Here is a 27,910-nt window from a genome sequence, read left to right as displayed (position 1 = left end):
GAGGCCGCGAGCGAGCGACGCGGAAAGGTAGCCGGTGTACTGTTTATACCGTGTATCCGATAATTACATGAACTCGCCGCGTCGCTTGGAAGAAGGGCCGCGCGCGCGGCAAATTGTGGCAAACGAGATCATCGGCGAAATTGAATTTTCACTTTTACGAACTCGCCGCGAGCCGCGTTATCGCGCGAGAGGCCGGCTTTGCGGGCGCCGGTTTAACCTGAAAGAACGCCGGGTTTTCCGCGCGCGCGATGCCGCTCCGCGATAAACGCTTTTCGGCCGATTAATTGCTCCGCGTATCGCGCGCAGTCGGGGCCGATCGATGTCTCGGACGCGTATCGGCGAGCACGATGAAATCTCGTTGCTTGTAACGCCGTTTATTGCATTGAATTCTCATTTATTGCATTCCGAAGATACTCATCACGGGTTGCGCAGCATTCGACGCGTCGAGCGCTGCGCGATAGGTGAAGAGCGTGACGCGAAATTATTCCATTGGGCCCATCGCGTCGGATTAACACGAGAATCACGAAAATCGCGTTGAAAAATTAATTGGAGGATCGGAGGCGCGCGACGATTAAAAACGAACGCGTTGATCTCTCATAGAAGTTGGCATAGAGGAGGAACGATCACTCGTGGGATGATCTAATACGTACAAGCGAGACGCATCCGATACCGAGCGTTTTCTGCGAGCGGTTTCGAGCGGCGTCGCAAATGCATATCGCAGAAAGAAGAGTGTCGAGGAGAGCGGGAACGAGAGGCGCGAGAAGGAGGGAAACTCTAAAATCCATTACTACTTTGTGCCGTCGAGGGACTTTCATGCCGAACGCATCAGCCGCTTCCCGCGTCGCACGGTCGAGTGCCGGCTCGGCTCGGCCGCATTCACGCGAGTCAAAAATGCGGCTACGCTCGCTCGCCCGCCTTTCCGCGACGGCTTTCTGAAACGTCGCGACGCCTTTTCGAGCACGCGATTCGGAGCGAGATGAAAGAGACGATCAACGGACCGAGGGAGGAAGAAAACGCGAGGATCCCGCGAAGGGGTTCGATCGAGCCTCTACCCTTCCGCCGCTGTTTTTTCAACGCGGCACTGTTTTCGAGAGTCGCTTATCCCGATTTTCGACAGTTCCACAGGCGAGTTCCGAAGAGTTTCGAAGACGGGACTAAAGTAGTTGAAAGGACAACAGCGCGTAACGATTCACGCGAGAAACTCGAACGTTACATTTCCAGGAGGATTTAACGTGTTCGACGAACGACGAACGAATCGCGAGCTAAGAGTCGATCGCCCCGCCGAGTTGCGATACGCAGTAGCTCCTGGGATAAGATTCTATAGTTATTAATGCCGGCCAACGGGATCCGGTAACTCGATTCTTGAAAAATGCCTCGATCGAGTCACGTTTCCACGCGATCCAGCGTTGCGCAACCGGACGGATTGTCTCGCGTCCGTGACGATTTTGATCGATACGGCCGATCCGGACGAACACGATATTTAAGGTCGCTCGCCTAATTGGGTCTCGGAGAAGGGGGAACTGGAGCGAGCGAGAGAAAGCGCGGCGGAGAGAGACGGCGGCCGTTTAAACCGTCGAGGACCGAGCAGCGAGATAACACGATTATTGCACGCAGAGCTGTACACCGCCGGAGAATTCTACAGAATTTACTTTGAAACTATCAATCTACGAAGGCAGCACACGAACGAGATTGTCAATTAAATGTAGAGCAACGGCGCCTAATACGGAACGGCTGTCAACAAGAAATATCACAATGTTACGGAAAATAACCGTGGGAAACGCTTCATTAACACCGGAACTTCCAGTCAAAATGACCGGTTTCGATTTTTTTGTTTAGCAATTATTGATATCTTCGAGGCACTGAATATTCGAAATTATTTTGAAAATAGTTTCATTTGAATACTATAACGAATGTCTGAAGAAACTGAAAATAATCTATTACTGCAATATTCATAGCGATTACATTTCAATCGTATTAAATGCTCGGTAGTTCTAGTGTTAATAGACGTTCTTGCCTCTTGATCGTTAGATCTTTGCAGCGAGCATAGACTCGTGAACGTTCTCCCGTTTTCTAATGAACTGTTAAGGTTAACGAAGATTTAAGGAGGTTAGATGCGAACAATTTTTATAGGAATTGCGTATTAATCGTATTAAATGCTCGGTAGTTCTAGTGTTAAAAGAGCAACGCGATCCCGCGCGTATCGACGTTCCGTCGAAGCCGATTCCTCGGCCGGCGCGATCCGCTCGCTCGGCCATCGAACGCGAGGCGGCTAGAATCGGCCGTAAGTCGTCCGCGCGGAAGGGAATCGATACTTTCGCCGAGCGCGGTGCCAACGAGACCGTGAAACGGTCCCGTTGCTGCCAAAAAAACGCCGGAAATCGCGGCGAGGATCGATCGGGAGCGGAGCCGCTCGCGAGGAACGGCCGCGACGTGGATAAAGGCGTCGACGTACGGGCTGCCGCGAATTACGATTCCCATTATTTATCGCGGGCCGCGCGTTAATTCGGGCCGCGGGATTAGTTTCTGTCCAAGGCTGTTTTATTTCCGACCGCGGAGTCTGGCGCAAAGCGGCCCGGCGAGCGCGTACCGACCGAAATAAACAGGATTTTTCATAGACGCCACTCCGCCTCGTCGCCTGTCCGCGCCATTTTCATTCAAACGACCCGCCCTCTCCGCGGAAATTCACCCGGCCGATTCTCGGCCGCAGCTTCCGGGACCGCGTCCGCGAACGGGAACGCTCCTGTCCGTCGCGCGGCCTCTGAATGCCGTTTTTCCGACGTGACGCGCTTGTTGCTCGGTGGAAAATGAAAATATACGGGCGATTCTTTCGGAAGGGTACATCGGGGAATTCTCTTGTCTAGAAGGATACGGGAATTTTGTGTTTGTTCTTCCAAAACAATATACATTCGAAAGTTCCCCGTCTTGTTTTTGGAACTTCCGTTAAGCAAACGTGTATGTATAGAATGCAGTGGAGATTGTTTTGGAATAACGATACAAAATTCTGTTATCCTTCTTGCGAAGAGAACTCTATGTTCCCAGAAGAATCAGAGCTGCGACATTTTGCCGCGAATCTCGTGTACGTTTAGTCTGAATCTTACGAAGCCCAGATCATTCAACGCGTTCGCTCATCGATCATCTCGTAGGAGAACGGTTGGGGAGAGCGGAACGACGGTCGACGGAAAGGAAGGTTTCACCGTCGCGGTCCAATGGCCGACGCCGAAGACTCCCCTGCTGCGCCACCGATTGCGCGATAGTTCCTTCATACTTGTCTTCAACCGTGATACCCATGGGTCTGGCAAACTTTGGCCTTTAGAGATATGGAAGTCACTCTGTTGATTTTCGACCTGTTTAACGCCGGGACCGTCGAAGCGACTCTTCGATATAGAAACTTAGAAACACCGACAGCGCGCCCACTCGGATTTCAATTGGTTTACGATAACGCTTGCGTATCGTTCGATCGACTTCTCTGGTAATTTCTTGGACAAGCGCCCATTATCTTTTCAGTAATTGAGCGAAGATCATTTCGATTCGCCCGGTAGTTCTAGCGTCGGTCATTCGCGCGAAGCTTCGTGTTCGATTCTTTTAACTTTTGCGAACGAATGTCATTTCGGCGAGATGAAAGTTTCACATTTCGAACGCTAAGGTGCAACCAGATGATTCAATTACTCGAACAGGAAGAGGTCAGCGCGTAGTTTCCTTTTCGCAATTATCTAATCGATATATAATTTAGCTTCATCTGCTGACCGTTTTCTCTACTTCGAGGAAGCTTCCGAGAAGGGTTAACTCTTTGCACTCGAAAGTTTTTCACCAGAAATATGCAACACTTCCTGTCAGGATACAGACGATCTTTAAAACTAATTAATGGGAAAACATGTATGAATTAAGAAGGAAAGTTGTTTTATTTCAATATTCCACGTACTGATGCATTACACAAAGCTTAATATTATATATAAGACTTTATAATTTTGACGATCTTATTTCAATATTCCACGTATTGATGCATTACACAAAGCTTAATATTATATATAAGACTTTATAATTTTGCTGTATCGAATCAAGTGGTGGCCGAGAGTCACCTCCCGAGTGCGAAGGGTTAGAAATGAAGTTCGATAGAAGGCGCAGAGGACAAAGTCTGCGAGCGGTCGGGTCGAAACCGACCCGGGCAACCGGTGCCAGAACGAACTTCCGCCCACGATCGATGCACGCTCGTTCCACGGGCAACAGGACCCACCCACGATAAACAAACTCCTACGCGCGTAGGCGGTTCGATCGACATTTGCGCGAGCATCGCCTACGAGCGCCGCGGAAAAAGAGCGAATTTCCACGACTGGACGCCCACGCAACGCCAAGCGAGCCCCGATAATTTAATTAACGTTCTCTTTAACCCGCTAACCGGGCGACTCTCCTCGAACCTCTATATCCCACGCTCGGGCATAATTAAAGCCGACTAAAAAACAGCGCCACTCGTTTTGCACCGCGGAGGATGCGGATTAGACGACGGGCAGCGCGCACCGGCGCGGCGTATTTCCACGGGAATGAAAGGACGAGGAGTCGGCGAGGAGCGGGACAAATTCGCCCGTGTTTCCCGACCAACGAATCCACCGATCCCAGAATTTCATTCATCGCCCGCTGGCCTCGGGAACCGGAATCGCTCCGATTCGGTGAATCATCTCGATCGGACGAACTCGTGCAACCGATACGAACGACCCGGTTAATTGGTTCCGTGTTATTCGAAACTGTACTGCGCGAGACTCGCTGCTAGAAGTCGTAGGAATTGTAAGGATCTCGAGCGAAATTTCATAAACAAGAGTTATCCAGTTCGCCTGGAACAAAGTGGAACGCTGTTCTTCCGCCGTGGATCGTTACGCTCTGATGGAGACGCAGAATCAGCAGAAAATTCCGCTTTTCCTGGGAAACTACTGGTTGACGAAGCAGTTCCGGCGGGTGTAGGTGCGCAAGACATCGCGGCCGAGGAATTAACCCGTTAACTGAGAACTGCTCGTTTGTTTTAGACAGCTTAGCAATGAATTTCCACGAAAATCGAATATAATTCCTATGAATTGTGTCTCCGTCGTGGATGTAAGAGATTGAACGTTTCATTTTCGAACGCACCGCGGTCAAAGGGTTAACCCCTTGCGGACGAATGTCAGCGTTTTGCTGAGATCAAACTTCCATGTTTGGAATACACAGTTGTGGACAAATGATTTAACTGTTCGAACAACGAGAAATCAACAACGAAATCAACAACACAATCAACAAAATCGAACAACTAAATATTTAAAGGAAATATTCAATATTTTTCAATGAGATACAGACGACATTTTCTTAGATTGAATTAAGAAATCTCACATGCATCGAGAAAGAGAACTATTTTCTTTCAACATTTCGTATATTGACGCATTATACAAAGTTTAACCCTTTCCACTCGAGAGGCGACTTCTAGTCGCCAGATGATTTGATACAGGAAAATCATAAATTTTGGTATTTACCGTTAACCTTCGTATACTGCATCAATACGAGAAATATTGAAAGGAAATAGCTTTGTTCCGTAATTTATGTGTGATTTCTTGATAAATTTATTTTAAAGAATCTTGTCTACGTCTAACTAGAAAGGACTGAATATTTCAAGCGAAAAACTTTCAAATGCAAAGGGTTAATATTAAATATCAAAGTTCACAGTTCTGCTGTGTCAAATCATTTGGTGACTTAGAGGCGCCTCTCGAGTGCAAAGGGTTAATTTGGCAGAATTTGCAAAAGGTTTTGTATACATTCGACAATCTTCCTCCGCGAAAGGTTAACTCTGCGCTCCGGAGGCTCCTCTGAGTCACCAAATGATTCGATACAACAAAACTGTAAACTTTGATACTTAATATTAAACCTTGTACAACGCATCAATGTACGAAACATTGAAAGACAATAGTTCCTCGATGCATGTGAGATTTCTTAATTCGATCTGAGAAAATGTCTGTATCTCATTAGAAGGTATTGAACATTTCCGGTGAAAAACTTCTCCAGTGCAAAGGGTTAACTCTTTGCACTCCAGAGGCTCCCCTGAGTCACCAAATGATTCGATACAACAAAACTGTAAACTTTGATACTTAATATTAAACTTTGTACAACGCATCAATGTACGAAACATTGAAAGACAATAGTTCCTCGATGCATGTGAGATTTCTTAATTCGATCTGAGAAAATGTCGTCTGTATCTCATTAGAAGGTATTGAATATTTCCGGTGAAAAACTTCTGGAGCGCATAGGGTTAATAATTCGACTGCCGCAGTTTTTCAACGTGTTATTCGAGGATCGGTTGTATATCGTAACAGAGGGAGTGGAAAAATAGAGGAGTCGCGTAGAGCAGGGGCAGTCCTCCATGCACACAGCTCCCTCGAGCTGCTTGTGAATCGGAGGAGAGTTACGAACGGCGAGAGAGAGGCGGCGGACGGAGGAGGTCGCGGGGAAAGAAGCCAAAGGAAAGAGAGAAGAAGCCTGATACTGGCGGCACGAGTATCGACCGAGGTCTTTGTCACTGGATACCGCATCAACGGTAGTCGATTCCTGGCTGCACGGTTCGCTACTTTTTACGCTCAAGCTTTCCGCACTGAACCCGTCGACCGTCCGCTCCGTTTCCAAAAACGCATCGATCGGAACGTCGAAACTGGACCGGGAAAATTCGCCAGGAAAATCGACGGACCGCCGTGTATCCCGTTAACCGAGGAAGACGGGTTAACTCGTCAGCCGCGTTTCATCGAAACCAGTGACGATTCAATTTTCCTTCGCGCGGTGGAGCCAACTTTTTCGACTTTGTTGTCCGTGTTTAACGCATTGCTTTCGTAGGTCTAATTATAGACCATAGTAACGTCAAAGTTGGAGATAAGTTAATGAGGTATTCGATTAATTAGTATTTATGTTACTCGTGCTGTTGAATTTTCTTTTTAACTTTGCACTCGAGAATATTTTTCTCAATAAGTATTCATTGCTTTCTGATGAAATGTCAATGATATTTTTTGCAATTAACATGAAGAAATACCTTGCATAAATTGACAGAACTATTTTATTTCGATGTTCCATGTGTTCATTGTATAAAATTTAACATTGAATTTTTAATTTTACAATTTTCTTGGGTCAAATCAAATGGCGACTGGAAGGCGCCTCTCGAGTGCGAAGGGTTAATACGATTGATATGTGATCTCTATAAAACTTGTAACAATAGATCATTTTCAGTTTCTCTGGGTATTCATCATAGTACTCAAGTGAAACTATTTATCACTAGGTTTGTGTCGAATTGACACATATTAGATTTTAGAAATATTATTTTGTAAATGTTCACGCCAATTTTGATTGATGCGATCACACTGGCACGTACCCCAATCACCTACTATCAAATCTCCAGTCCCACAATCCAAATGAACGAGCATCAATTCTTTTAGGAATAATCGAATCAAGTGTATAATAAATGCCCGTAAACCTAGTGTTATTTCCAAAATCATTTCAAATATTCAATGCTTTGAAAATACCAATAATTCTTAAACAAAATAATCGAAACCAGTCATTTTGACTGGTAGTTCTAGCGTTAATCATCCGGGGGACCCCGACGAAGCTTCCTATTTCTGGACGGACGACGTATCGATAACAGCAAAGTAGTCTTTCACTGGAACTCATGTGTAACAAATAACATTGGTTTCCATTGAATCCGGCTAGAAATCTCACGAGTCTCGCTCGCAGTTAATCGAGTTTCTATCGACCTTCCCGGCGACATATATTTTTGGAGTTCGCGCCGCCCCGCCGAATGATACTGTCCCAGCGACGGTACGGACTATCGAATTTCCGCGAGGGGCACGGAGCTTCCCGGATGACGACGATCGATGTATCAGGTTGTGACACTGTTTCAAGGTTTCGCCAGAATTTCACCGGTTCTCCGATTACGGTGCAGCGGAAATGCAACTCCGTCGGCGGAATTGAACGAGCGGGAAGGTCGAGGGACACCGTAATCCGAGCGACAGCCAATCGGGGCGACGAGAATGTTGCCTCGATGTAAACCGGCGACGAAAGTCGAATCACAGACGCGTTCGTGTATCGGGACCGGGAGAAACACCTGTTTAACATTCGCGCAGAGCGTTCGCCGCGAGGATCGTGAGAAAAGTCCGCGAAAAAACTCGATGATCCGACTCTCGATCAAAACAGCGAGGATTCGTTGCGATAGAAGCTTAGCTACCGAGCAAATTAACCCCTTGCCGTACAATGACGAGCGAGACTCGTGACGAAGATTTCTAAACTAATTTAACCAGTTAACTGTGATTGACGAGTATACACGTCACCTTAACCCTTTGCGGACGAAGATTCTTCGAAACATACGAAACCTTCAACGTATGAAGATAAATTATATATCAATTGCTTAATTAATATAAGAAGAAAAAACTATGTGCTGATCTCTTGCTGTTTCACTAATTGGATCATTTGTTCACGACTCAGTCTTCCAAATCTGAACATTTCATCTCACCGAAATGCCGACATCCGTCCGCAAAGGGTTAAAACTCTTAATGGTGCTAACTATTTCAACGATGGATTATTTATTTTTTGAGACAAACATGTAATTCTTCGTTTCGCGTTAGTTTTTCGTTAGGATATATTTTAAGTGCATTTTGCCTGCATTTCACGAGTATGCACTTCATTATTTGATTTTATCGCGCACAATGTGAGATTTTTCAAACTAAATTCCACACTTAACTGGTTAACAAGAATCAATGTTGTTCATTACCCACGGATCAAAGCAAACAACTGTCTTGCTATTACCAATGTATCATCTTCAAATGAAATTTCCATCCGAAGTAGAATGGAAAATTTTGTATTTCTTACAAATTGTCGATAGTAAAATATACGAGCTTAGTAACGAAAGTAAATAGTACGCCGAGGGGTTAACGGCACCACTGTACGCGTCGAAACGAGTTCGTTTTTCTTGCACAATGATCGAGATCGAAAGGAAACTCTCGACGGTTCTCGCACGGATGACAGCGACCGATCGCTTCGAGTCTCGAGAAGCGTGCTGTCCCGATTCTGAAAAGAAGTCGCGAAGGAGTTCCCGCGATTGCTGGACAGTTCCATTTCCAGGTGGAACCGGTCCCTTTGTTTCCGATGCAAGATAGAGACGGTTAGACGGTCAAAGGTTCGAAAAACGCGAGATATTAAAAACAAAAAAGGCGAGCAAGACAAGAGGGGAAGGGAGAAAAAGAAAAACGGGGGTGGTCGGCAGTGTTTTTCAAAGGAAAATTCCCGGTATTTCCAGTCGCGACAAAAGCGAACGGCAGTGACATCGAAAGCACCTCGAGCGCGATCCTCCAGCCAGGCAAATAATCGAGCAACCGACGATGGCCGCAGCCGGTCTAAAAGCGTCGGACGCGACTCGACGGTGTCGGTGTCGGTGTCGGTGTCGGTGACGGACATTTATTGACATAACATTCGCGGATCGCAGCTGACCGCTGGCTCTCGCCGGTTATCGACTCGCTGCCGTTGGCGTGGAGGATATTCGCTCGTTCGAGGAACAGACGCGACTTTATTCCGTTTAATTTCTCCTAACAGGCAATACTTTATGTCTTTAACACTGGAACCACCGGACAGATCGAAACGAGCAATTTCAAGATCCTTAACACGAGGCTAAGCGCCACGAAAATCTTAAGAATTTTCCCATAGTTTGCCTTCGCAGCGAAGAGAAGCAGGAACGATTATGAATTGTCTGATGTTGCAACGTTTGCACACTATTATCGACTTAGTTGCGTTGTTAAACATTTTTATTTCACATCGGTTGTCTCGTATGTTACGATTGGTTTTTAATCATTCAGAAGCGTCAGTCACCAGTGACTGACATGGCGCTTAACGTGTAAATTCGCCATTATTCAAACAAAGATGCTTCCCGGAGAAATTTCGAGGTGAACTCCTGTAACGCAGCGATAAGCCCTTCGAATCTGAATAAATCTTTCTGAATTTTTGCAATTTGTAAATAGCTATCAATAGTTCGGTAGCTCTGTTGACGGATTATCTGTCGATATTTATTTCCGAATAAATTCTCGATAAACCTTTCGTCAGCGATTCTAATTCGACGAATCACCCTAGACAATGCAATTCAATTGCCTTTCAGACTATTGTTCAAAGAAAATGATTAACCTCCTTTGCGTCGCGAGAGAGTCATTGCTAAGCCTGCCAACGGGTACTGGTAGATAAGGAATAAAGGTCAGAAGTTTCCACGCGCGGCGCAGATTTGTATCCGATTGAACGATTGAATAACGATAAGGACATCGAATTTCATTTCGAGTGAAAGGAAACGAACGATATTAATAGTCACCGAAGAAAATGTCTCGGGTATTAAAAGGCAACGGGTCGGAGCAGTCTCGCGGCCGCGATTTCGCGCGATCCAATGAGCCGGTTCTTCCTCTTCTCGCCCTGGCACGAGCAATCGCGTGCTCCTCGGCGACCGACCGACCGACCTATCGGCCGAACTAATTACCAGCCGCGTTTTCCACCGGGAAACGAACCGGCTCGTTCTCCTCCCGGCTGGAATCGTTTATCGCGCGGGCTTTCCTACTACTGGCACTCGTGCCCGAGATACCTCTTCCAGAAACTAATAAAAAAGACCAACAGAGAGGTATTCAATCTTCCGTGGAACGGGGAACTTACTCGATTGTATTTTAATGGGACAGTTAAGCAGCCCTCCGCTTTTATTTTCGACCTGACGTTTGTATTACGCGGCGGGCCTACCGATAGACATTCCGTGGGAGTGACCGTGATTCAACATCTCGGACGGCTACCGGGAATATCAAACAATATGGAATGTTATCAACGTTACTCGAACAATCTGCTTGTCGAAACTAGGAAATCCTTTCGAAAGTTTAAACATTCTACTTATCTGTTTATCGATTGCGAGTAATATTAATAAGTAACATTACAAGTAATATTAACACTAAAACCACCAGAGGGGTCAAATGACGGGTCTGATGTCTTCTTCTTGCGATTATTACAAAGGTAACAAATGTTTCTCTGAGAAATTATTAAAGAAATTCATTTAGCACTGCGCAAATTGAATTGTGTATTAATTAAAGTCTGAGCAGATGCACTCTTGGAGTTTCTATAGCGAAATTTTCAAAAGTCGATTGAAGTGCTCGGTAGTTTTAGCGTTAATAATATTATTACCGTGAAATCTTTACTCAAATGGATTCTTATAAATTTACGCGTTTCTCGAGGGACAATGGAGAAATTCTACTAATCGGTTCGTTACGTAGGGCTCTCGCGAACTATCCGAAACTGGCGAACATCGTTTGCTCGCCACACCTCGAGCATCCGCGTCAGCAACGCTGTCGCGGGACAAGCGATCGGTGTACCGGGCCGTGAAATAACGCCGTTTAAGTACTCTTTCGCGTATCGATGCATTAGCATGGCGTTACGGTCCGCGTTAATTAATTCCAAAATATTCTTCGGCTCTCGGCGTGCGTCCTGATTCCAGCGGAAGTTCTATTGGCGAGTTATACAAGTAATTTGCCTATGCTAAGTTCTCACCCTTAACCTTTCGACGACGCATATGAATAATTGCAACATCTGACACATTAATTCAAGCAAATCGGTCGTCCTCGCGCCTTAAGGTTAAGTGTGAGTTCGATGGCAAATGTTTGTTGCTACAATGTCTACTGCGTTATTAGATAACAGGATTACTTGCATAAATGCACTTAACGCCGCGTGTATGGCGGCGAAAATCATTTGATCGTCTTCATCACTATTATCGTTGTGACATTTACAATTAACGCGTTAAGTGTCGTGCTAGGCTTCTAAGAATTTGCTTCCGGATAAACTTGAAATACTTCCTGTTCGTTATGAGTTAAAGAATATTCTAAATATCGAAAAAGCGTAGAACATCCGATGGTTTTTCGTATAAGCTGCATCGTATGCAACTTCGAAATTTTCCGAAGACGCGCAAAGATCCGAAGACTATTAGCGACGGTTAGTTTAAGAGGAAGGTGTTCTCGATAATTAATCGATCGATCGCCGATATCGCCGGTTCGATCACGGAAGCGCGCGCGCGCGCGCGTCGCGGTCGGTCGCGCGGAGAGCGGTACAAAAGAGCAGCCGATGTTTTTGCGCGTACAATTCACGGTGAAAACACGGATAGACGGAAGTAAAGGAAGAAACGTACGAAACCCGAGGAGAGAGAGGCACCGGGGCAAGGAATCCCGAACAAAAGCTGGACTGTATCGCGCAGTTCCTGTTGAAAGCGTGCAAAGAGAGCGCGACAGACAGTTGGTTCTTTGAGCTGGCACGGATATACAATATCTGAAACGAAGAAACGCGCGACGAATCGAGTACATCTGTCCCAGAATTTCCTCGGCGCCGCTGCCACTGCCTACCACCACCACTAAATGCAGCTCCGGCTACGCGAATCACAGCTGCGCTGCCGTGGAATTCGTTCGAATGCGCATTCCTGCTAATTCAACGCGATCAGGGGCCTCGACGAGGGCTACCTGTCTTCTAGCTTCTGTCGGGAGCGCTTAAATGCTTTAAATTGTATCTATTTCTGATGGCCGACTCTCGGGCAACTGTACTCTGTCTTGCTCCTAAACCCGAAATTTCGATCTTCGAAGGATCAGCGGAGCTTAATCGTATACATTTCTTGTCGCCGATTCAAGTAACTGCGCCAAATCTCGACTTTGGAGAGCTCGACGAGGCTTGATCGTCGATTTTCCAAAGATTTTCATAAAATAACCACACGACAAACACGACGCAAGATTCGGCATTGAATCTTTCAACTTGCGTCGAATCTATACGTCGCCCTCCGTTACAATTTCGTTGCAAATGGGTTAGCTTCGGAGTCTACGCGTCACTATAGAGCGGTAGGAGCGTAGAATGCAGACCCAGCTGAATCGAGCAACGGGAACACGCTTGTTTTTCCGTCGGCATGGCGACGGGCTAAAGTGGAAGCGAGAGGATCCGACCTAGCTGCAACCCTCGTGTGTCACGCTACACCCTTGCACCCTATCCTCGCGTTCCAGCCCCTGGAGGTACGTTGAATCGGCGCGTCACGTTGCCAAGGCGACCAAGGAACCTCTCGATCGAAAAAAGTCGCGATTCCACGGGCTCGAGAGGATCCTCGAACGTTCCACCCTGTCTACCTCGGAGGACTCTCGCCCCTGTCTGGGCCTCTGGAGGATCTCGGAGGATCCTCGATCCGCGAGTCATCCGTCAACTCGCGAATCAGCGTTTCGGTGAACGGGCGTCCCAGTTCGCACGCGATTCCCCTGTTTAGCGGCGCGGACGCTTTTATTGTGGAACGCTACTCTTCCGCTGCTTATCTCGATCGTGCTCGGCGAGCTAATAAGCGTCCTCGCTGCACCTTGCCCTCGAAATCTGGGTAATTGTCTGCGGCGGCTTCTGCGCGGGTGATTATCTCGTTCTTGCACAATGCGGAGTGTCGTTGGCTCGTGTCTCTCGCGTATTCGATCTCCACGTTTGATTCGGACCAGTTTAACCCTTTGCGGAGGAATGTCGGCATGTTGGCCAGATGAAATTCTCGTGTTTCGAGGACCGAGTCGCGAACGAATGATTTAATTACTGGAACAGCGACGGATTAGTTTCTGTTTTGAATGTTGTTTAAGCCATTGGTATATAAGGTTTTGTATTTTAAAGAATCTTCGTCCGACATTAAAAGTAGCGGAAGTAAAAAATATTGCAAGGAAACCTGTCTTTCATCTCCTTCGATTCAAATCATATTCATCGATAGCCGTGGATTCGCCTTGAATTTCGAAGGTGAAGGTCGCCCGGCACTGATTCAGACCCCGTTCAGCTCTGCATCGGAAAGCACCGATTCAGTTTCAGACACGCTGCGTTCGTATTACGCGTTTCAATTCAGAGTCCGACACTACTGTGCCATTATCAGTATTTAACCCCTTGGCGTACTATTTACTTTCGTTACTAAGCTCGTAATATTTTACTATCGACAATTTGTAAGAAACACAACATTTTCCATTCTACTTCAGATGGAAATTTCATTTGCAGATAATGATAATGGCAAATAGTTAAGTAAAGAACAACATTGATTCTTGTTAAATTAGTTTAGAAATCTTCATCAGGAGTCTCACTCGTCATCGTACAGCAGGGGTTAATATTCAGCGTTCCGAACACACGTTGACCAAAAGAACGAACGAAATATCCGCGCAGCGCTGAACGATCGGCCGACGAAGGCGACGGTGCGCTAAGGACGACGAAATAATAATAAGCGCAACAACGTGGAATTGATTTCTGCGAAGCCAGCCGGTCGAGCAAGGGTTCCGCGCGCGATCCTCGTGGGTACGTCTACGCACGGTTCGCGGACCAGCCCGTGTCCTCTCCTCTATCTGATCCTCGGTCTCCCTTGCTCCGCGCCGGCTTTGTACACAGGACCGGCGAGCGCAACGAGGACGGAGGGCCAAGGGAGAGCCCGGCAAAGAGAGAAAGGGAGAAGGGAACAAAGGGGAGAGGACAAAGCGTCGACGCGCACCAAGTTCGGCCGTGCCTATTCCGTAGAAACGTCCAGGCCTCTCCCTCTCGTCTTCTTTTCAGCCCTTTGCGCTGTCTTTGTCCGTCACGCGGACGAATCGGAGAGAGAGCCGAAGAGCCGGTCGCACGAAACAGACGAACAGACAGACGTCCAGCCTCTCTTTCTCTCCGGCGACAGAGAGAGAGAGAGAGCGTGCGAGAGCGACGAACACGCGCACGCACGCACACAGGCGAACGACGGATCGGCGGATGCACGCGTTTTTTCGCAGCGGCCGGTTTTCTCTGCGCGAAATAAAGGCTGCGCTGCGCGGAGAAGGTCGAAAACGCAAGCGCGTGTCCGCGACGCACGCATGCACGAGCGGACCGCGTGCACCGCGCGTCGCTGCAAAGAAGTCTCGCGGGACGGCGCAACAGAGGGGTGGTCCTCCGAAGCGCTTTGTTTACACTCGCTGCCGTGTCATCGGATTAATCTTTTGGGCTCGGAGGATTTTTGTGAAAAATGTTGACGGTTTTGCGATGAGATGGTCTTTGAAACTAATTGATAATACATCAACCCTTTGAATGTCGAGAGTTTGGGGGAATTTTCATATTTGGAATGGTCAGTTGTAACGAGACGATTCGATTGGACAGCAAGGGATCGGTTTCCTTTACTCGATTACTCGAGCAATCTATGTATACTTTAGCCTCATCCGATTTTGTGTACGATAAAGAATCTTTCGCAAAGGGTTAACAAAGCCGTTACGATTTTGCCACGTCGAGTCGAGTGACCTACAGTCACCTCTCGAGCGTGAAGGGTTGGTACGAACGTAGCCGTTCGGTAATGTGGAACGGTGCTTAGCGTTAATTGGGCAACCTGAGAATTATATTAATTATAACTCTGGCCCGTCTGAAACGCGCCTGATCGATGGGCGAGCGGCCACTGTCGGTCGATTCGGATTCGGAGCGCAGTTACTTTCGCCGCTCGCGCGAAACTAATAATATAACAAGAATGTCGAATATACCCGGACGTATTTGCGTTACTCGCCGGTGGAGTACGTGCGCGAGCCTCGTTATCAAACGGTCGACCGGTCGGTTCGTAGCGAGCATGACACACACGGCCGTGCACCATGAAAACAAACAGTCCAGAATGAAAGGGTTAGCGCGAGCCAGCGAGCGAGAGAGTTAGCGACAGCTGGCGCGCGCGCGGCGGACAGAGAAGCTAGAGGGCGAAGCGTGGTATTACGAGATGCAGTGACCAACGAGGGAACAGTCGCAACATTCGCCAAGCAGAGAAAGCCAGAAAGACGGTTCGTGCGTGTTCGCGACACTCGCGAGCCAGACAGACAGGGGAACGCCGTCGAACGGCTCGAATCGCCAGGAGATTCGAACCGGAGAAAATAAAAGAGCACGGTAGAACCTTGCTGGCTGGGGACCTCGACTGTCGCGTTCAACAGATGGTAGACCGTTTAGTTACCAGCTAATGAAAAGCCTCGACCGAACGCGTAACCGCCGACGTGAAATCCTCTCGTTAAAATTACCGAACGATCAAACGGATTCCGTGATCTTTCACGGAGACCACGAAACCGTGTTCACCGAAGTCTCAGACTGTGTCCACGACGATCTCGAACACGTTTCTATCTTTGTAATTACAAAATGAAACCTAAATATCGTTTCGATAACTCCAATAGTTGCAACGATGTAAGGCGAAGGTACTCGGTAGCCAATTGATACCCTCCTCTTTCATCCGCAGCCCCTCCACCGAGCCAGCAAAGTTCTACGTAGACAAAAGACACAAGGAGCGACACGCAGCGTTGTGCATCGGTTGCGCTTACCCAACGGTCGAAAAGGTGGTGTAAGGGAACATCATGGAACTCGAGCGGTTCCAGGACAAGGCAACAGCAGCACCGGCTGCCGGACAGCTTCTCGGATCCTCGTCGGTTGCTGCCGGTGGAACGACGTCGCCGTGTAGCTCGCACAAAACAGTAGTTTTTCAGCGTCGCGTCGCGTCGCGTCGCGGGTTAAACCGACACTCGCACTCGCACTAAGCACTCTCTCGTTCAGCCGGTGGTGGGACTGTGGCAGGCTAGCGGGCAGGTAGGCACGCACAAGTTCAAGGTCGCGGGGATACGGGACAGAGAGGACCGAAGGGACCACGACGATGCAGGAGGAGAAAACAAGTGGACACTCGCGGTACCGTGTCCTGCGTGCGCGTCCGCGTCCGCGTTCGCCGCGCTCGTCCTCGTCGAACCGCGCTCCACCGGAACAAAGGGACTACTGGCGTGCGGTCCGTCCTGTCGTGCCGGTCCACGGCCAGCGGGCCTTTCCTCCGCATACGGGGAACGTTGGAAAGGGAACGCCGCCGAGACGCGCGCGAACCTTTTTCTTTCGCGGGATCAAACACCGGCTGACCGATGCAAGGTTAAGTCGGCTCCGACGCGCGTTCGCCACGCGGAAATATAAACAACACGACCGGCTCTCTCTCGGCCGCGTCTCGCCTTTCCCTCGGTCGTCGTCACGCACACACCGCACCGCACTTATTTCTCATTTGTTGTCCTCCCGTCGTCGAGTAGATGCAACCACGTTTCACCGACGCCTTCGCGTCGATCGTCGGCACTGACGCACACTTTCTTTCTGGGTTAGTCGGAGGGACCGCCGGAGCAACAAAACGGGTGACGGAGAACGGCGTCGCGTCGCGTCGCGTCGCGCCGAGTCGAGTCGAGTCGAGTCGAGTCGAGTCGAGTCGGGTCGGGTCGGTTCGCGTCTCTCCGATCCTCGCGGTTCGCAGTGTGGCAGCTGTGCGCTCGCCGCTTCGCTTCACTGGTGGGGCGGTGCGAGCGAGACGGAGACGGGAGACGGACCGAGACACAGGGTAGAGGGGATGGCCGAGAGGAACGCTGGAACCAGAACCGACGGTCCTCGCTGAGAATGGGAGGGGGCGAGGTAACGGGGGAAAGCGTGCTGTCTGCGTGCAAGCGGGAGGAACAGAGACAACAGAGAGGGAGACCGTGAGAGACCGAGACAGGGAGAGAGAGAGAGAGAGAGAGAGAAAGCAGATTGCCCGAATCGAGAGATACGTAGCGAAGTAGGGGTAGGTTAGGTTGGGACACCTGGAGGGAGAAGCGAGCGCACCCCTATGCGAGCGTGGCCGAGGCGCGTACTAGCGCTGTACGCGCAGAGGCCGGCGTGCCAACCTTTGCCACGCCGTGCCGGCGAGCAATAATGTTTCCTCTTACTTTTATTATTCCCGTTTGTCGACTCAAGAAAAATCGTACGCTCGTAACAGAGCCCGTCCTGTCGGGAACCACGCCGGCAGGGCTGCACCGAGCGCCTCGCAGGCCTTAGCCATCGCGCCCTAAGGCCCCGTGCACACCTTCGAACCTGTAGCGATGCAGGCGATCGCTCCTGAGGGCGCGGACTGCGAAAGAAAGGGCGCCGATTCGCAACGCGCGCACTGTTGATCGATTAACTGGACGTAGCGCGTCGCTTTCCGGCGAACCTTTCGGTTTCAAAGAAAAATAGAACCTCCATTAAGCGAGCACGATCAATTAGAATCGATTGTTCCCCGTCTGTCGTCCGACGAATAACCTCGACCGTGTGTACCGCGCTTAACGTCGGTGGTTGTACGCAACTCGAGTTCCGGGGAAAAGGCGACGAGAGTTCAGGAGTCGCTCTCCGTTCCTCTGGCTTTGGACAAAGGAGCCGCGCAGCGATCAACGGTTTCCTTGTGCCTTCGCAGGGCCGGCTGTTCGCCGGATGCGAGCTAATCCTATCGATTAGAACTAGCCGCTCCGAATGGCCGATACCTGGCCGCAACACCGGCCCTAATCCGAGTACACCGACCGAATTCGGATCCAGGTACGAGTAGCAAGCAATTCGACGGCCCATTCACACCAGCCGCCGCACCGAAATTAGCGTTCCTTTCTGCCCGTGGAATTACCTTCTTAGCCTCTCCCCGGAGGACCGTCGTTTTCAGGGACACGTTATTTCGTACGATATCACACTGCGCTCGACTGGCCACACACCAGATGTTCGGAGGAATGCCGTCTGCTGCGCGGTTTGTGCAACCGTGTTCGTGCAGCGGGACGGCAAAAAGCTCGCGAAGCGAAGCTTTTTGCCGAGAGTCTACCGTGTAAGAACGGTAAATTAATTTCTTGGGCTGCTCGAGTAATTTCGTAGTTTTTAAACGCCTAATCCCTGCGGGGGATTGTGTTTTTCCATGGGAAAGCAGTTTTTCCCGGGAGCGTTTCTCAAGGTGATGCAAGCCGGGCTCTCGCAGCAGTGAATGGAGCGTTTACAACTATTTGCACAATATTTTGTCCCGTCTTATCCCTTCCCGTCTGACACTCGAGGGACGGACCTGTCCCACGATCGAGCCAGAAGATGCGAGAGACCGAGGCGACGCTCGCATTCACGGCACAGACGACAGGGGACCGTGGCTCTCCTATTCCTCGCCGACCGCTTTTACGAGGACCACTCGATTCGCGAAGGGTTCTCGTGTTCGAGCGACGAATCGCACGGCCGCGGGCGGAAAGGTCCGGGAATCCTAATTGACAACGCACCGTCTGTCGACGTTCCGTCCGCGCGCGCCTTCCTCCGCTTCCACGGAGCCCGCGAGACGGCGAGACCTTTATGCGAGACCTTTATCCGACGCGTCGCTCGGTGTTTTTCCCGGAAACGTCGCGCCGTGCGCGAGAAGCAAACGAGAACGCGAACGCCCAAGCGATCCGGGACACGTGTTCGCGCGCCGGGACAAAGAGCCGTGTGTGGGCTCGATGAGGAAATCGGCGCGAAACTGGATAAACGCCGCGAGTTACGCAACCGATCGATTCACGCGACGCCCAGCTATGCATATCGGGCAAGGAGCAGCGGAGCAATCACGGTTCAAACAGATATCCTACTCCCAACGCCGGCTTCCGCGCTATAGAAACCTCCGAAACGGCTCGCCGAATTCCTCGAATTATCTCGGTAAAGTATCGCTCGCTGCGAATTTCCCAATGGTTTCCGATTCCAAAACTGCGAGAACCTCGCGTCTTTTCGATAGGAAAGATCTCCCCGGATCTAGAGATCATTTACCAAAGTGTTTAGAGGATAATCCGAACTTGTCCCTATGTAATTACGGAACGTCCTGTCCGACTGTCGAACTTCGAAAGCTCTTCTCGTCGGAGAAGTCCTGAAGTTCCAGTGTGATTCTTCGAAGCGTTCAGAAGCTAAACGCGACCCGTCCAGAGGGAGATCGCGGCTCGGAAGTGTCACGGCGAGCGGCGGGAGCGAGGAATCGGTCGGAGCTGCGCCGAGACTCGCGTCTCTAAATCGTGCACGTAATCGCGGTTGCATTTTTCCCGGAGCCCGCTCCGTAATCCCTTCGTGCCGCGCGGCGGCCGGGTCGCCGGCTCTTTTTACCCGAGAATTACACGGCGGAACGCGAGCGGGGCAGGTCAGGATCGAGACCGAGCTGGCCGGCCTCCAAGTCGTTGGCCAGATTCTGGACGCGCGTTTCCCGACCCAAGGTAAATGTGTCGGCGACGCTCGGGGCTCGTGGGTGCGTGCACGAGGCACGCGCGCGTTGCGTCGCGACGACCGGCGAACAAAAACACGGGGGAGCGCGTTATCGCGGATGATTCACGCGCGTATGCTCCCGCCTCGGTTTCTGATCGGCGATCGCCGCGCAGATAGACGCGTTTTTTCGCGTCCGATCGATGCGCGAGTGTCCGCGTCGGTTCTCGGAACTCGTGTGCCTGTTCCCGTTTAGCGTCGATAGTCCTGGTGGGTCAACTGCTAATTTAGTAGTCCATTTATGAAAATGAACGGAAGCATAGTTCTCGCGTTAACGGAGCCGATCTTAGGTTTCGAAGAGAAGAGGGGCAAGGGGACTCTTCTGAGATCGGCTCGGATAACGGGAGACCGGCACGGTGTGCGAAATGTTGGCGATAACATTATCGCGCCGAATAGGGCTGTGTAATTTGTAAATTGTATGCTTTCGAAGGTTCGATATTACTTGCCCTAAAATAGAGTAATTCTTGCTAGCAATCACCTTATCGTCGCGTCGCCGAGCGAGCAAATCTCTCGGCGAAGAAACGGGAAGATTCGAAGTGATTCTCGTCGAGCTCGGGATCCTCGGGAAGACTCAATGAAATGCATCCCCTTTCCCCATCGCGGTACCAATACACAATCTAGATTATTCCCCGTTCCCGTGCATCGTATCCGCGGAAGGCGAGCGACAGCTTTGTAGACTGTCTGGCGGGATCCGCGGATCGCGAATATCGGCTTCGAATATTACGAATATCCGACGCGGATCCGCAGGAAAGGCTGCCGGAAGTATCCGGAGGACGCGCGGCGCGACAACCCGGTCGCCGGCGTGCTCTTCGGCGCTGGCGTCCACGGAACGAACGACTTCCAGGTGGATCGACGGGGACAAAGGGCAGGAAGCGCTCTCTCGGACTTCCTCTCGTTCGGGTAACACGAACCGTCGCGGGGGAAGACAGCGGCGGAGCGCGAGACACTTGCGGTGCTTCCATCGCCGCCGGTTGAAACCTATCCCTCCAGGTTTCCCGTTCCTTCCCGCGACTTCCACGAGACGCGCGACTTTATTACGCAAATTGAATTTGCGCGGCTCGGGCTGGCTCCCCGGGGAGCGAACGTCGCGGATCGAGCTAACGAACTATGCGGTAATCGATTCCCTGCGACAGATATCCGTTAAACGCCTCGGATCGCCGGGTGTCCTCTTCAATCCGCGTCGACCGGCGAGAACTCTCATCGAATTAGACGCCGGGGGACGATCCCTCGGCCGTTCGATTCGTTCCAGCTTTCGAAAAGGGTCCTCGAAGGATGATTCCCTGAATGCGCCGGGAACCGAGGAGAGGTTGGTCCTCGAGGAACGCGCGGGGAATACCGATTAAATCGAAACCGAAATAGTCACGAGCCCCGAGAGGGACGGCCGGTTTTCTAGGCCGGCGTGATTAAGCGACGGGCTTTCCTCGAATTCTAAGCGACCTCGTACGCGGCTCGTTTAAATATCGCGGAAATTGAATCTATAAATTTCTCGTTGCCGTAAATTCCGCGATTTACCGCGCGTAAAGTCGCCCCCGCGCCCGTGTCTCTCGGGCGAGGCGCAAAGCCCAGGGCGGGGCGATGAAATAAGAAACAAAAGCGGCCCGCGAGGACGCAAAGATCGGGCGCGACGGCTTCATCGCGACAACGTCTTCGCGTTACGTCGTCCACGTTTCGAGACACTTTATCCCTCGACTTAACTGCATCGCTGTCTCGCCGCTTTCTCATTTTTAACCGCTCGAGGACTGGACTCTAGCTTCGAATGTTGCGTGATATTCGTCTGCATTGATCGTGGCTCATCGCAAGCACACGTGCAGAGGCGTTGAAAAATCTCTGGGCAGACCGTCTTTGGAACTTTTCTTACACAAAGGCTGTAAGAAATTTTTATTGACATATAAGGGACATATTGGACTTTATAGATATTTCTTTAGAAATAAATAATTCAGCATGCTCAAATGTTTTCGGCCAGAGAGCTTGAAAAGAAAATAATGCTTGCTTTCTGTTACAATAATAATTTAATGTATTTAACACTACCGAGCATTTGATACGATTGAAATGTAATCGCTATAAATATTGTAATAACAGGTTATTTTCGGTTTCTTCAGACATTCATTATAGTATTCAAGTGAAACTATTTTCCAAATCATTTGGAATATTCGATGCTTTGAAATCAATAATTACGAAACAGAAGAACTGAAACATTTTGACTGGTGCGTAGTTCTAGCGTTAACTCGTTGCACTTTGCTTCTTTTCTGCATCGCATCGACGCACGGACGCGTGAACGCAATTCCAAAAACGATCTGCCTCGAACTTTCGAATGCCACTTGCGTGTCCATAGTTTTCCATGATAATTCATGCGACCGGAGCACTCGAAGGGTTCACAGCATGAAAAACGCCGATTATAGGAAGTTGGTAGCGAGCACGGTCGCCCGGGCAGATTTCAGTCGAGGAAAAACAAGAGCCGCGGCGCTGCTCGAGGCCCGTTATTTACCCGGGAAACGGGATGCGAGATTACCTCGTTCGATGTAAACCTCGGATCCACGGAGTCCCATAAAACGAGAATACATCGCGTCGCGCGTCTCGTGCAAGTTTCAAGCCTCTCCGGCGTCCGCGCGACCGACTTCTTCGTTCATTCATCTTCCATGATTCGGAATCACGACGGACATTTCGCGAGATTGTTCGGGAATGATTCAACAGTAGGAACTCGGTGGATATCCAGTGTTTCACGCGGTGGAAGGGAACGGATTCGCGGAACGAGCACTCGAACCGTTCTTTCACTAAGATACTCCAATATTCCAATAGTATTAAAATAATCAAATATGTCGAAAATAAAATGTATCCAAAAATAGTCATGTTCTAATATGAATAATCAATGTAGCGATATTCGGCGAGACAAGCTTGCGATTCGAAGTTAAGCGCCACGCGAATCTTGACCTTTGAGTTATTCCTTTGTAGCAAAGAAAGGCAGGAACAATGGTTCATTATTTACCGTCACAATGTTACATTACACTATCATCAACTTAGTTACGCTATTAACACTAGAACTACGCACCAGTCAAAATGACTGGTTTCAGTTTGTTCCACAATTATCGATATCTTCAAAACATTGAATATTCGAAATGATTTTGAAAATAAATAGTTTCTCCTGAATACTACAATGAATGTCTGAAGAAACCGAAAATAATCTACTACAATATTCATTGCGATTAGATTTCAATCGTATCAGATGCTCGGTTGTTTTAGTATTAACACTAGATTTACGGACGTTTATCCTACGCTTTATTCTATTGTTCTTAGACAACTAAGCGTTCGTCTGTATAATTCGAGAAAATTGTAGCTTCAAAACTAGAGCGTTACGATGCGTGTTCGCGTAATTGCGCGAATCAAAATCGACTCAAACTATTACTAAATAACCTTTAGAAAGTTCAATATCCGTCAAATTGACGGGTTCCGTAAATCTAGCGTTAAAGATTCTCATTCGACATCGGTTAGCTCGCGACGATTGCTTTCGACCGATTGAAACGCGTGGGTCATCGGTGACTGACACGACGCTCAACGCGTTAAACGCTTCGCTATCGTAATTTCGTTCGCCTCGCGTATTTCGTTCCTCAGCCTCGGCCTAAGGGGTTGGCCCGCAAGTAGTAAAGCGCGGCTTGTGTCTGGCGCGCCGCCGCCCGCGCCCGGTGCCAGCCGGTGCACGTCGTCGTGACGGGAATGCGTGCGCGAGAACGATTCCCTATCCCCGCCGCCATTTCGCGATTTACCGCTTACCATTCGCCTCGGCGTTCGCATCGCGCACCACGCCCCGTTCCCTTTTCCGTCCGCCGAAATTACGCGGCGAATAGAAACCGTCGGCCGATCGGCGAATGATCTGCCCGCGTTTCCTTGGCGAACGTCGCCAAGCTGCGTGCTCTGCTTGCCAGAACGCTGTGCAACAAAGGTGTCGCCTTAACGAACAGGTATGATCTCATCGCGTGATTCAGCTGCCTTATCTCCTACCGCCCTCTCCGTTAATTCTCTGCCTTGCAACTTCGAGCGAGACTCGGGGAGAAGATATTTAGATCGTTTCAATGGTAGCTCGTAACGAGGCGAATGAAATTAACGCTGGTATCGGAAGAATTCTACCTTCAACGGGAATGACTATTGATCGGGATCTTTTGAAGCTGGAACTTACGTTAGCGTTGCATTAGGAACTTTCCGTACGCGTTAGATCGAAGGCGAAGCGTTAAGTGAGTCGCTCAACAATTGCTTCAGTAGCCTAAACATTAATTTCCTCGATCTCTGTTTCCTCGACTTAACCACATTGGCTTGCGAGCGACTCGAGCAATGGGCCAGCCAAAGTTTCTCGCAAGTGTAATCGTGGCCGTTGTTAACTCGTATTCAGGGGTTGATACTCGTTAACCACGCGAATTTGTTGCAGTCGGTGCAAATTCCGCCGATAGGGAGTGCAATTCCCGAGAAAGTCTCGAGCGCGAATCACTCTCTCGATTCTCGGTAGCGATACTCGGCGAGCTTAGCCCAAATTCGCTGGCACGGGATGGAACGTCGAAGAAGGCTCGACGCGACGCGACGCGACGGCGGAAGACGGGAGGCAGACGGAATCGCGTGAACCGAGTCCGTGTCGATCCGGGATATCCTGGCAGGTATATCGCGCGACGAGATCGTTACCGAAACCCTGTCGTACCATCGACTCCCCGGCCCCGTTTCCAGCTTGATACGGTATCGATTCGAGGAGGCCTAGAGACGCGGGGCCGGTGAAAAAGGGAGCGGGCGGAGAGGAAAAGGAAATAGGCAGAGAAGAAAGAATAGGCCGACCGAGCAGGCTCGGCGAAGGGAGGAACGGAGAAAGAAAAGAAGAGGGCAGGAGAGAGAGAGAGAGAGAGAGAGAAAGTAGTATTCTCCTCGCACGACAAAAGTACGGGTCTTCGTTACCCTTATCGGACACCGGAACCAGTATCGACAGCCCCCGGGTCATTCCGATCGAAGAATCGCCGGAGTCGAGGCCTCGACTGGAGCGCGCTCCGAGGAAAATCGGAATTAGAAAGGTGACTGGAAATCTGGCCGACCTCCCCCGCGAGTCGAAAGGAACCCGGCGAACTTTAGGGAGAAAGAAGTCGCGGTTCAAAGTATTCAGAAGCTCCGGCTAGGGAAGAGGAACCGCGTATCGAACTCTGGAGATGCTACAAAAAAATGATGCGTCGGTCTCCTGTTACTGGAACAATCGAGTGATTTGTAACTTCGTATTTCCGCCGTGGAAGCCCGGCGTTTTCCTTTCTTTCTTATTTCCTCGGCGATTTATTCGGGTCGCCACTCGTTCACGGACATATAGGGGTTAGAAAGGTGAGAGAAGTCTGGCGGACCTTCGAATCGAGAGAGACCTGTTCGAGTTCGGGGGTTGAAAAATCGATCATAGTTACCGAGAGAATCCACGAAAATTTCGGACCACCGATGCGAGAAAGCGGCTCGCGGGAGAACGGCGATTCAATTTTCATTGGCGGGCAACTCGCGTCGCTTCCTTCCTTCCTTCCTTCCTTCCTTCCTTCCTTCCTTATTTTCTCGGCGATTTATTCGTAAACGGGGAGAGTATTACGGCCCCCGCGGACGACAGAGACATCGAAGGTAGCGGGGAGCAGCGTTATCGGCGAAACGTCTGCCGGCCGCCTATTTATAGCCGACTTGATGGCACGAATGCACTCTTTAAACTCGCATTTCCGCGGTAAACGGAGAGGAACGAGGATCACGCGGAGAAAGCAAGCCATCCGTGCAGACGTTAATTCGAGCGTGTCGCCAGGTCTCAGGATATATATTCCAGCGGTTGGATTTTCGCCGGTTTCCAGCCGCACCCGCGGCTCTTTTTCGTTTTCCCGTTTCGAAAATCGGCCGGGATCCCTTTACATTGTCGGCCGGAGTAGTCTTCCCCGGCGACGGTTCAATGAAAAACGAGCCAGACGGGGAATTAATGAACACTGATTTACCGGGAACGACGGCCCGCTCGCATTCAATATTCCCGCGTTCGAGAGGGACAGGTTTATGACACGCCGTGATTTAGCGGACGGTAATGCGTTCGAAGAGGCGTTAACTTATTTACCGGGGACACTATATTTCTAATCGAATTGCTCCGCGCGGACTCTAACGGCCTCGCCGGGCCAAGAAGCGTCCTCCGACAAATGGGACACGCGTCATTAACCCGTTGCCTTCTGACGCCGGGCTAGTCACGAAACTTTCGAATGGAGCACGGTAAACACGAATGCGTTTGCCTCGGTCGAGGCTAATCGTTGCTCTGTTATCGATCGGCGATTTTTAAACGCGAACGGAATCAACGCGGAATTACTTTTCTCTCGAAGGATCAACGATGAACCGGTTCTACGTGTGAGGTATGATTTTGTGGGCGTTAATGGAAATGGAGAAACTTGCTTGAACATTGCTCTCGCAATGTTACTCGCTCGAAAGATAAAGGAAGAACGCCACGAGAAGGGCACTGTTTAGTGCGAGGATTTATTTTTGTTTATTGCGCTACGAGACTTTTTCTCAACACTAGAACTACCGAGCATTTATTTCATCTCGAATATTCACTGCTCTGAAAATATCAATGATTGCTAAACAAAAAAATCGAAACCAGTTATTTTGACTGTTACGGTAGTTCTAGTGTTAAAAAGTATGGGTACTAGAAAAAAATGCTGAGGAAAGTTGCGAGGTATAGAGCTAAACATATGGTGGTTATAGTTTTGTTACATTATGGGGATATTACGAAGTTTTCTCAATAACAATGGATGCTCTGCGTTTCGATTCCAACGATACGTAATAGAAACGGAAGTTATTTGCATAGAATGTCTGTTTTCCAAATGAACTAACGTTCTTTTAAAGGAACTGGTTAGCAACGCATCGGTAATCTTGAATTTTCATTACGCGACTAGTCGAACTTTGCGTTAAGAGGTTCGCTTTTCCCTCGCTAAGATTATCTTACATACGGAAATGATAAGGCGAAGCGTTAAACGATCGATCACGGCCGCGAAGACTATGAAGATACGGAATCGCCGGCGCGTCGCGACGAAAGAAAGCTTTCCCGGTAAAAGGGCAGCGGCTCGCAATTTCGGCTCTTTAATTCCGCGGTGAGTTATCGTTATCACCGGCCGGGAGAGAGGAGCTACAGGGAGTAGCAGCAGCAGCGAGCAGCGGCCTTTATAATTCAGTATCGTCTATTTGCTCGGGCGAAATCGCAGCAGCGTGGCAGGCAACGCGTTTCAACGAGAAGAGCTGCTCTTACGAGGCTGCGAACCGCCTTTACAACTCCCCCGAGACCGGAAGAATCATGGTTTCGTAAACACAGTGGCCCGTTTCGCCGCCACGATGAATCCTCGCCTCTCCCGCGTCTCTGTTCAGCTCGAGCACGCCTCGTTCCCAGGCTTATCGATGCTCTCCGCTTCCGGTGACCCTATTTTCACCCGCGGGCAGCCGAATTTCAGCGAGCCGAACGGTCCCGGCGATCGGTCGTCCCGGAATTCTCGATTCCGCGCGACTCCGACCGCGGCGTTTCGATAAATTTCGACGAACGGAATCGGTCTTGCCGCCGCGCGAGCGAATTTCAATCCTTTCAGCGCACGCGAATCGCCTTCCCCGTCGTTTTCCAATGGTCTGATTCATCGCCGCCGTGCGTCACCGGCCACTCGACGCAATTGCGACACGTACACGCGCTTTTTCCGCTCCGAGTTGCCCACCCTTCGCAATCGATGCTTCTTTCGTCATAAATTCTCACCGTTTCCCGAGGAAACACCGACGGCAGCTGAAAATCGCGCGTGAATCGGGGAACGGAACCAGTTCATTTGGATATTTCGCGTACGAATGCGTTCCGCGGAATTTCATATCGAATATCAGACCC

General features: G+C 49.8%; 1 protein-coding gene across 11 annotated transcripts in view; it reads right to left on the bottom strand.

The window, feature by feature from the left end:
- The window catches only part of LOC116426755 (RNA-binding protein Musashi homolog 2), a 188,148-nt gene that overhangs the window by 77,136 nt on the left and 83,102 nt on the right, over positions 1–27,910 (bottom strand). Inside the window, exon 1 of one of the 11 annotated variants that reach the window (XM_076371443.1) lies at positions 16,320–17,345. The exons of 9 other annotated variants lie outside the window; for them this stretch is intronic. In XM_076371443.1, coding sequence (XP_076227558.1) covers positions 16,320–16,354 — 35 coding nt within the window. In that variant the 5' untranslated portion in view covers positions 16,355–17,345. Of the gene's footprint in view, positions 1–16,319; positions 17,346–27,910 lie in introns of those variants that run through there. One more of the 11 variants, XM_076371454.1, reaches the window with a different exon arrangement.

The sequence above is a fragment of the Nomia melanderi genome, chromosome 1 (genome assembly GCF_051020985.1).
Source record: "Nomia melanderi isolate GNS246 chromosome 1, iyNomMela1, whole genome shotgun sequence".
Classification (NCBI taxonomy): Eukaryota; Metazoa; Arthropoda; class Insecta; order Hymenoptera; family Halictidae; genus Nomia; species Nomia melanderi.
Note: the sequence above shows the minus strand (reverse complement) of the source record. Positions and strands in the feature narration are given on the sequence as shown.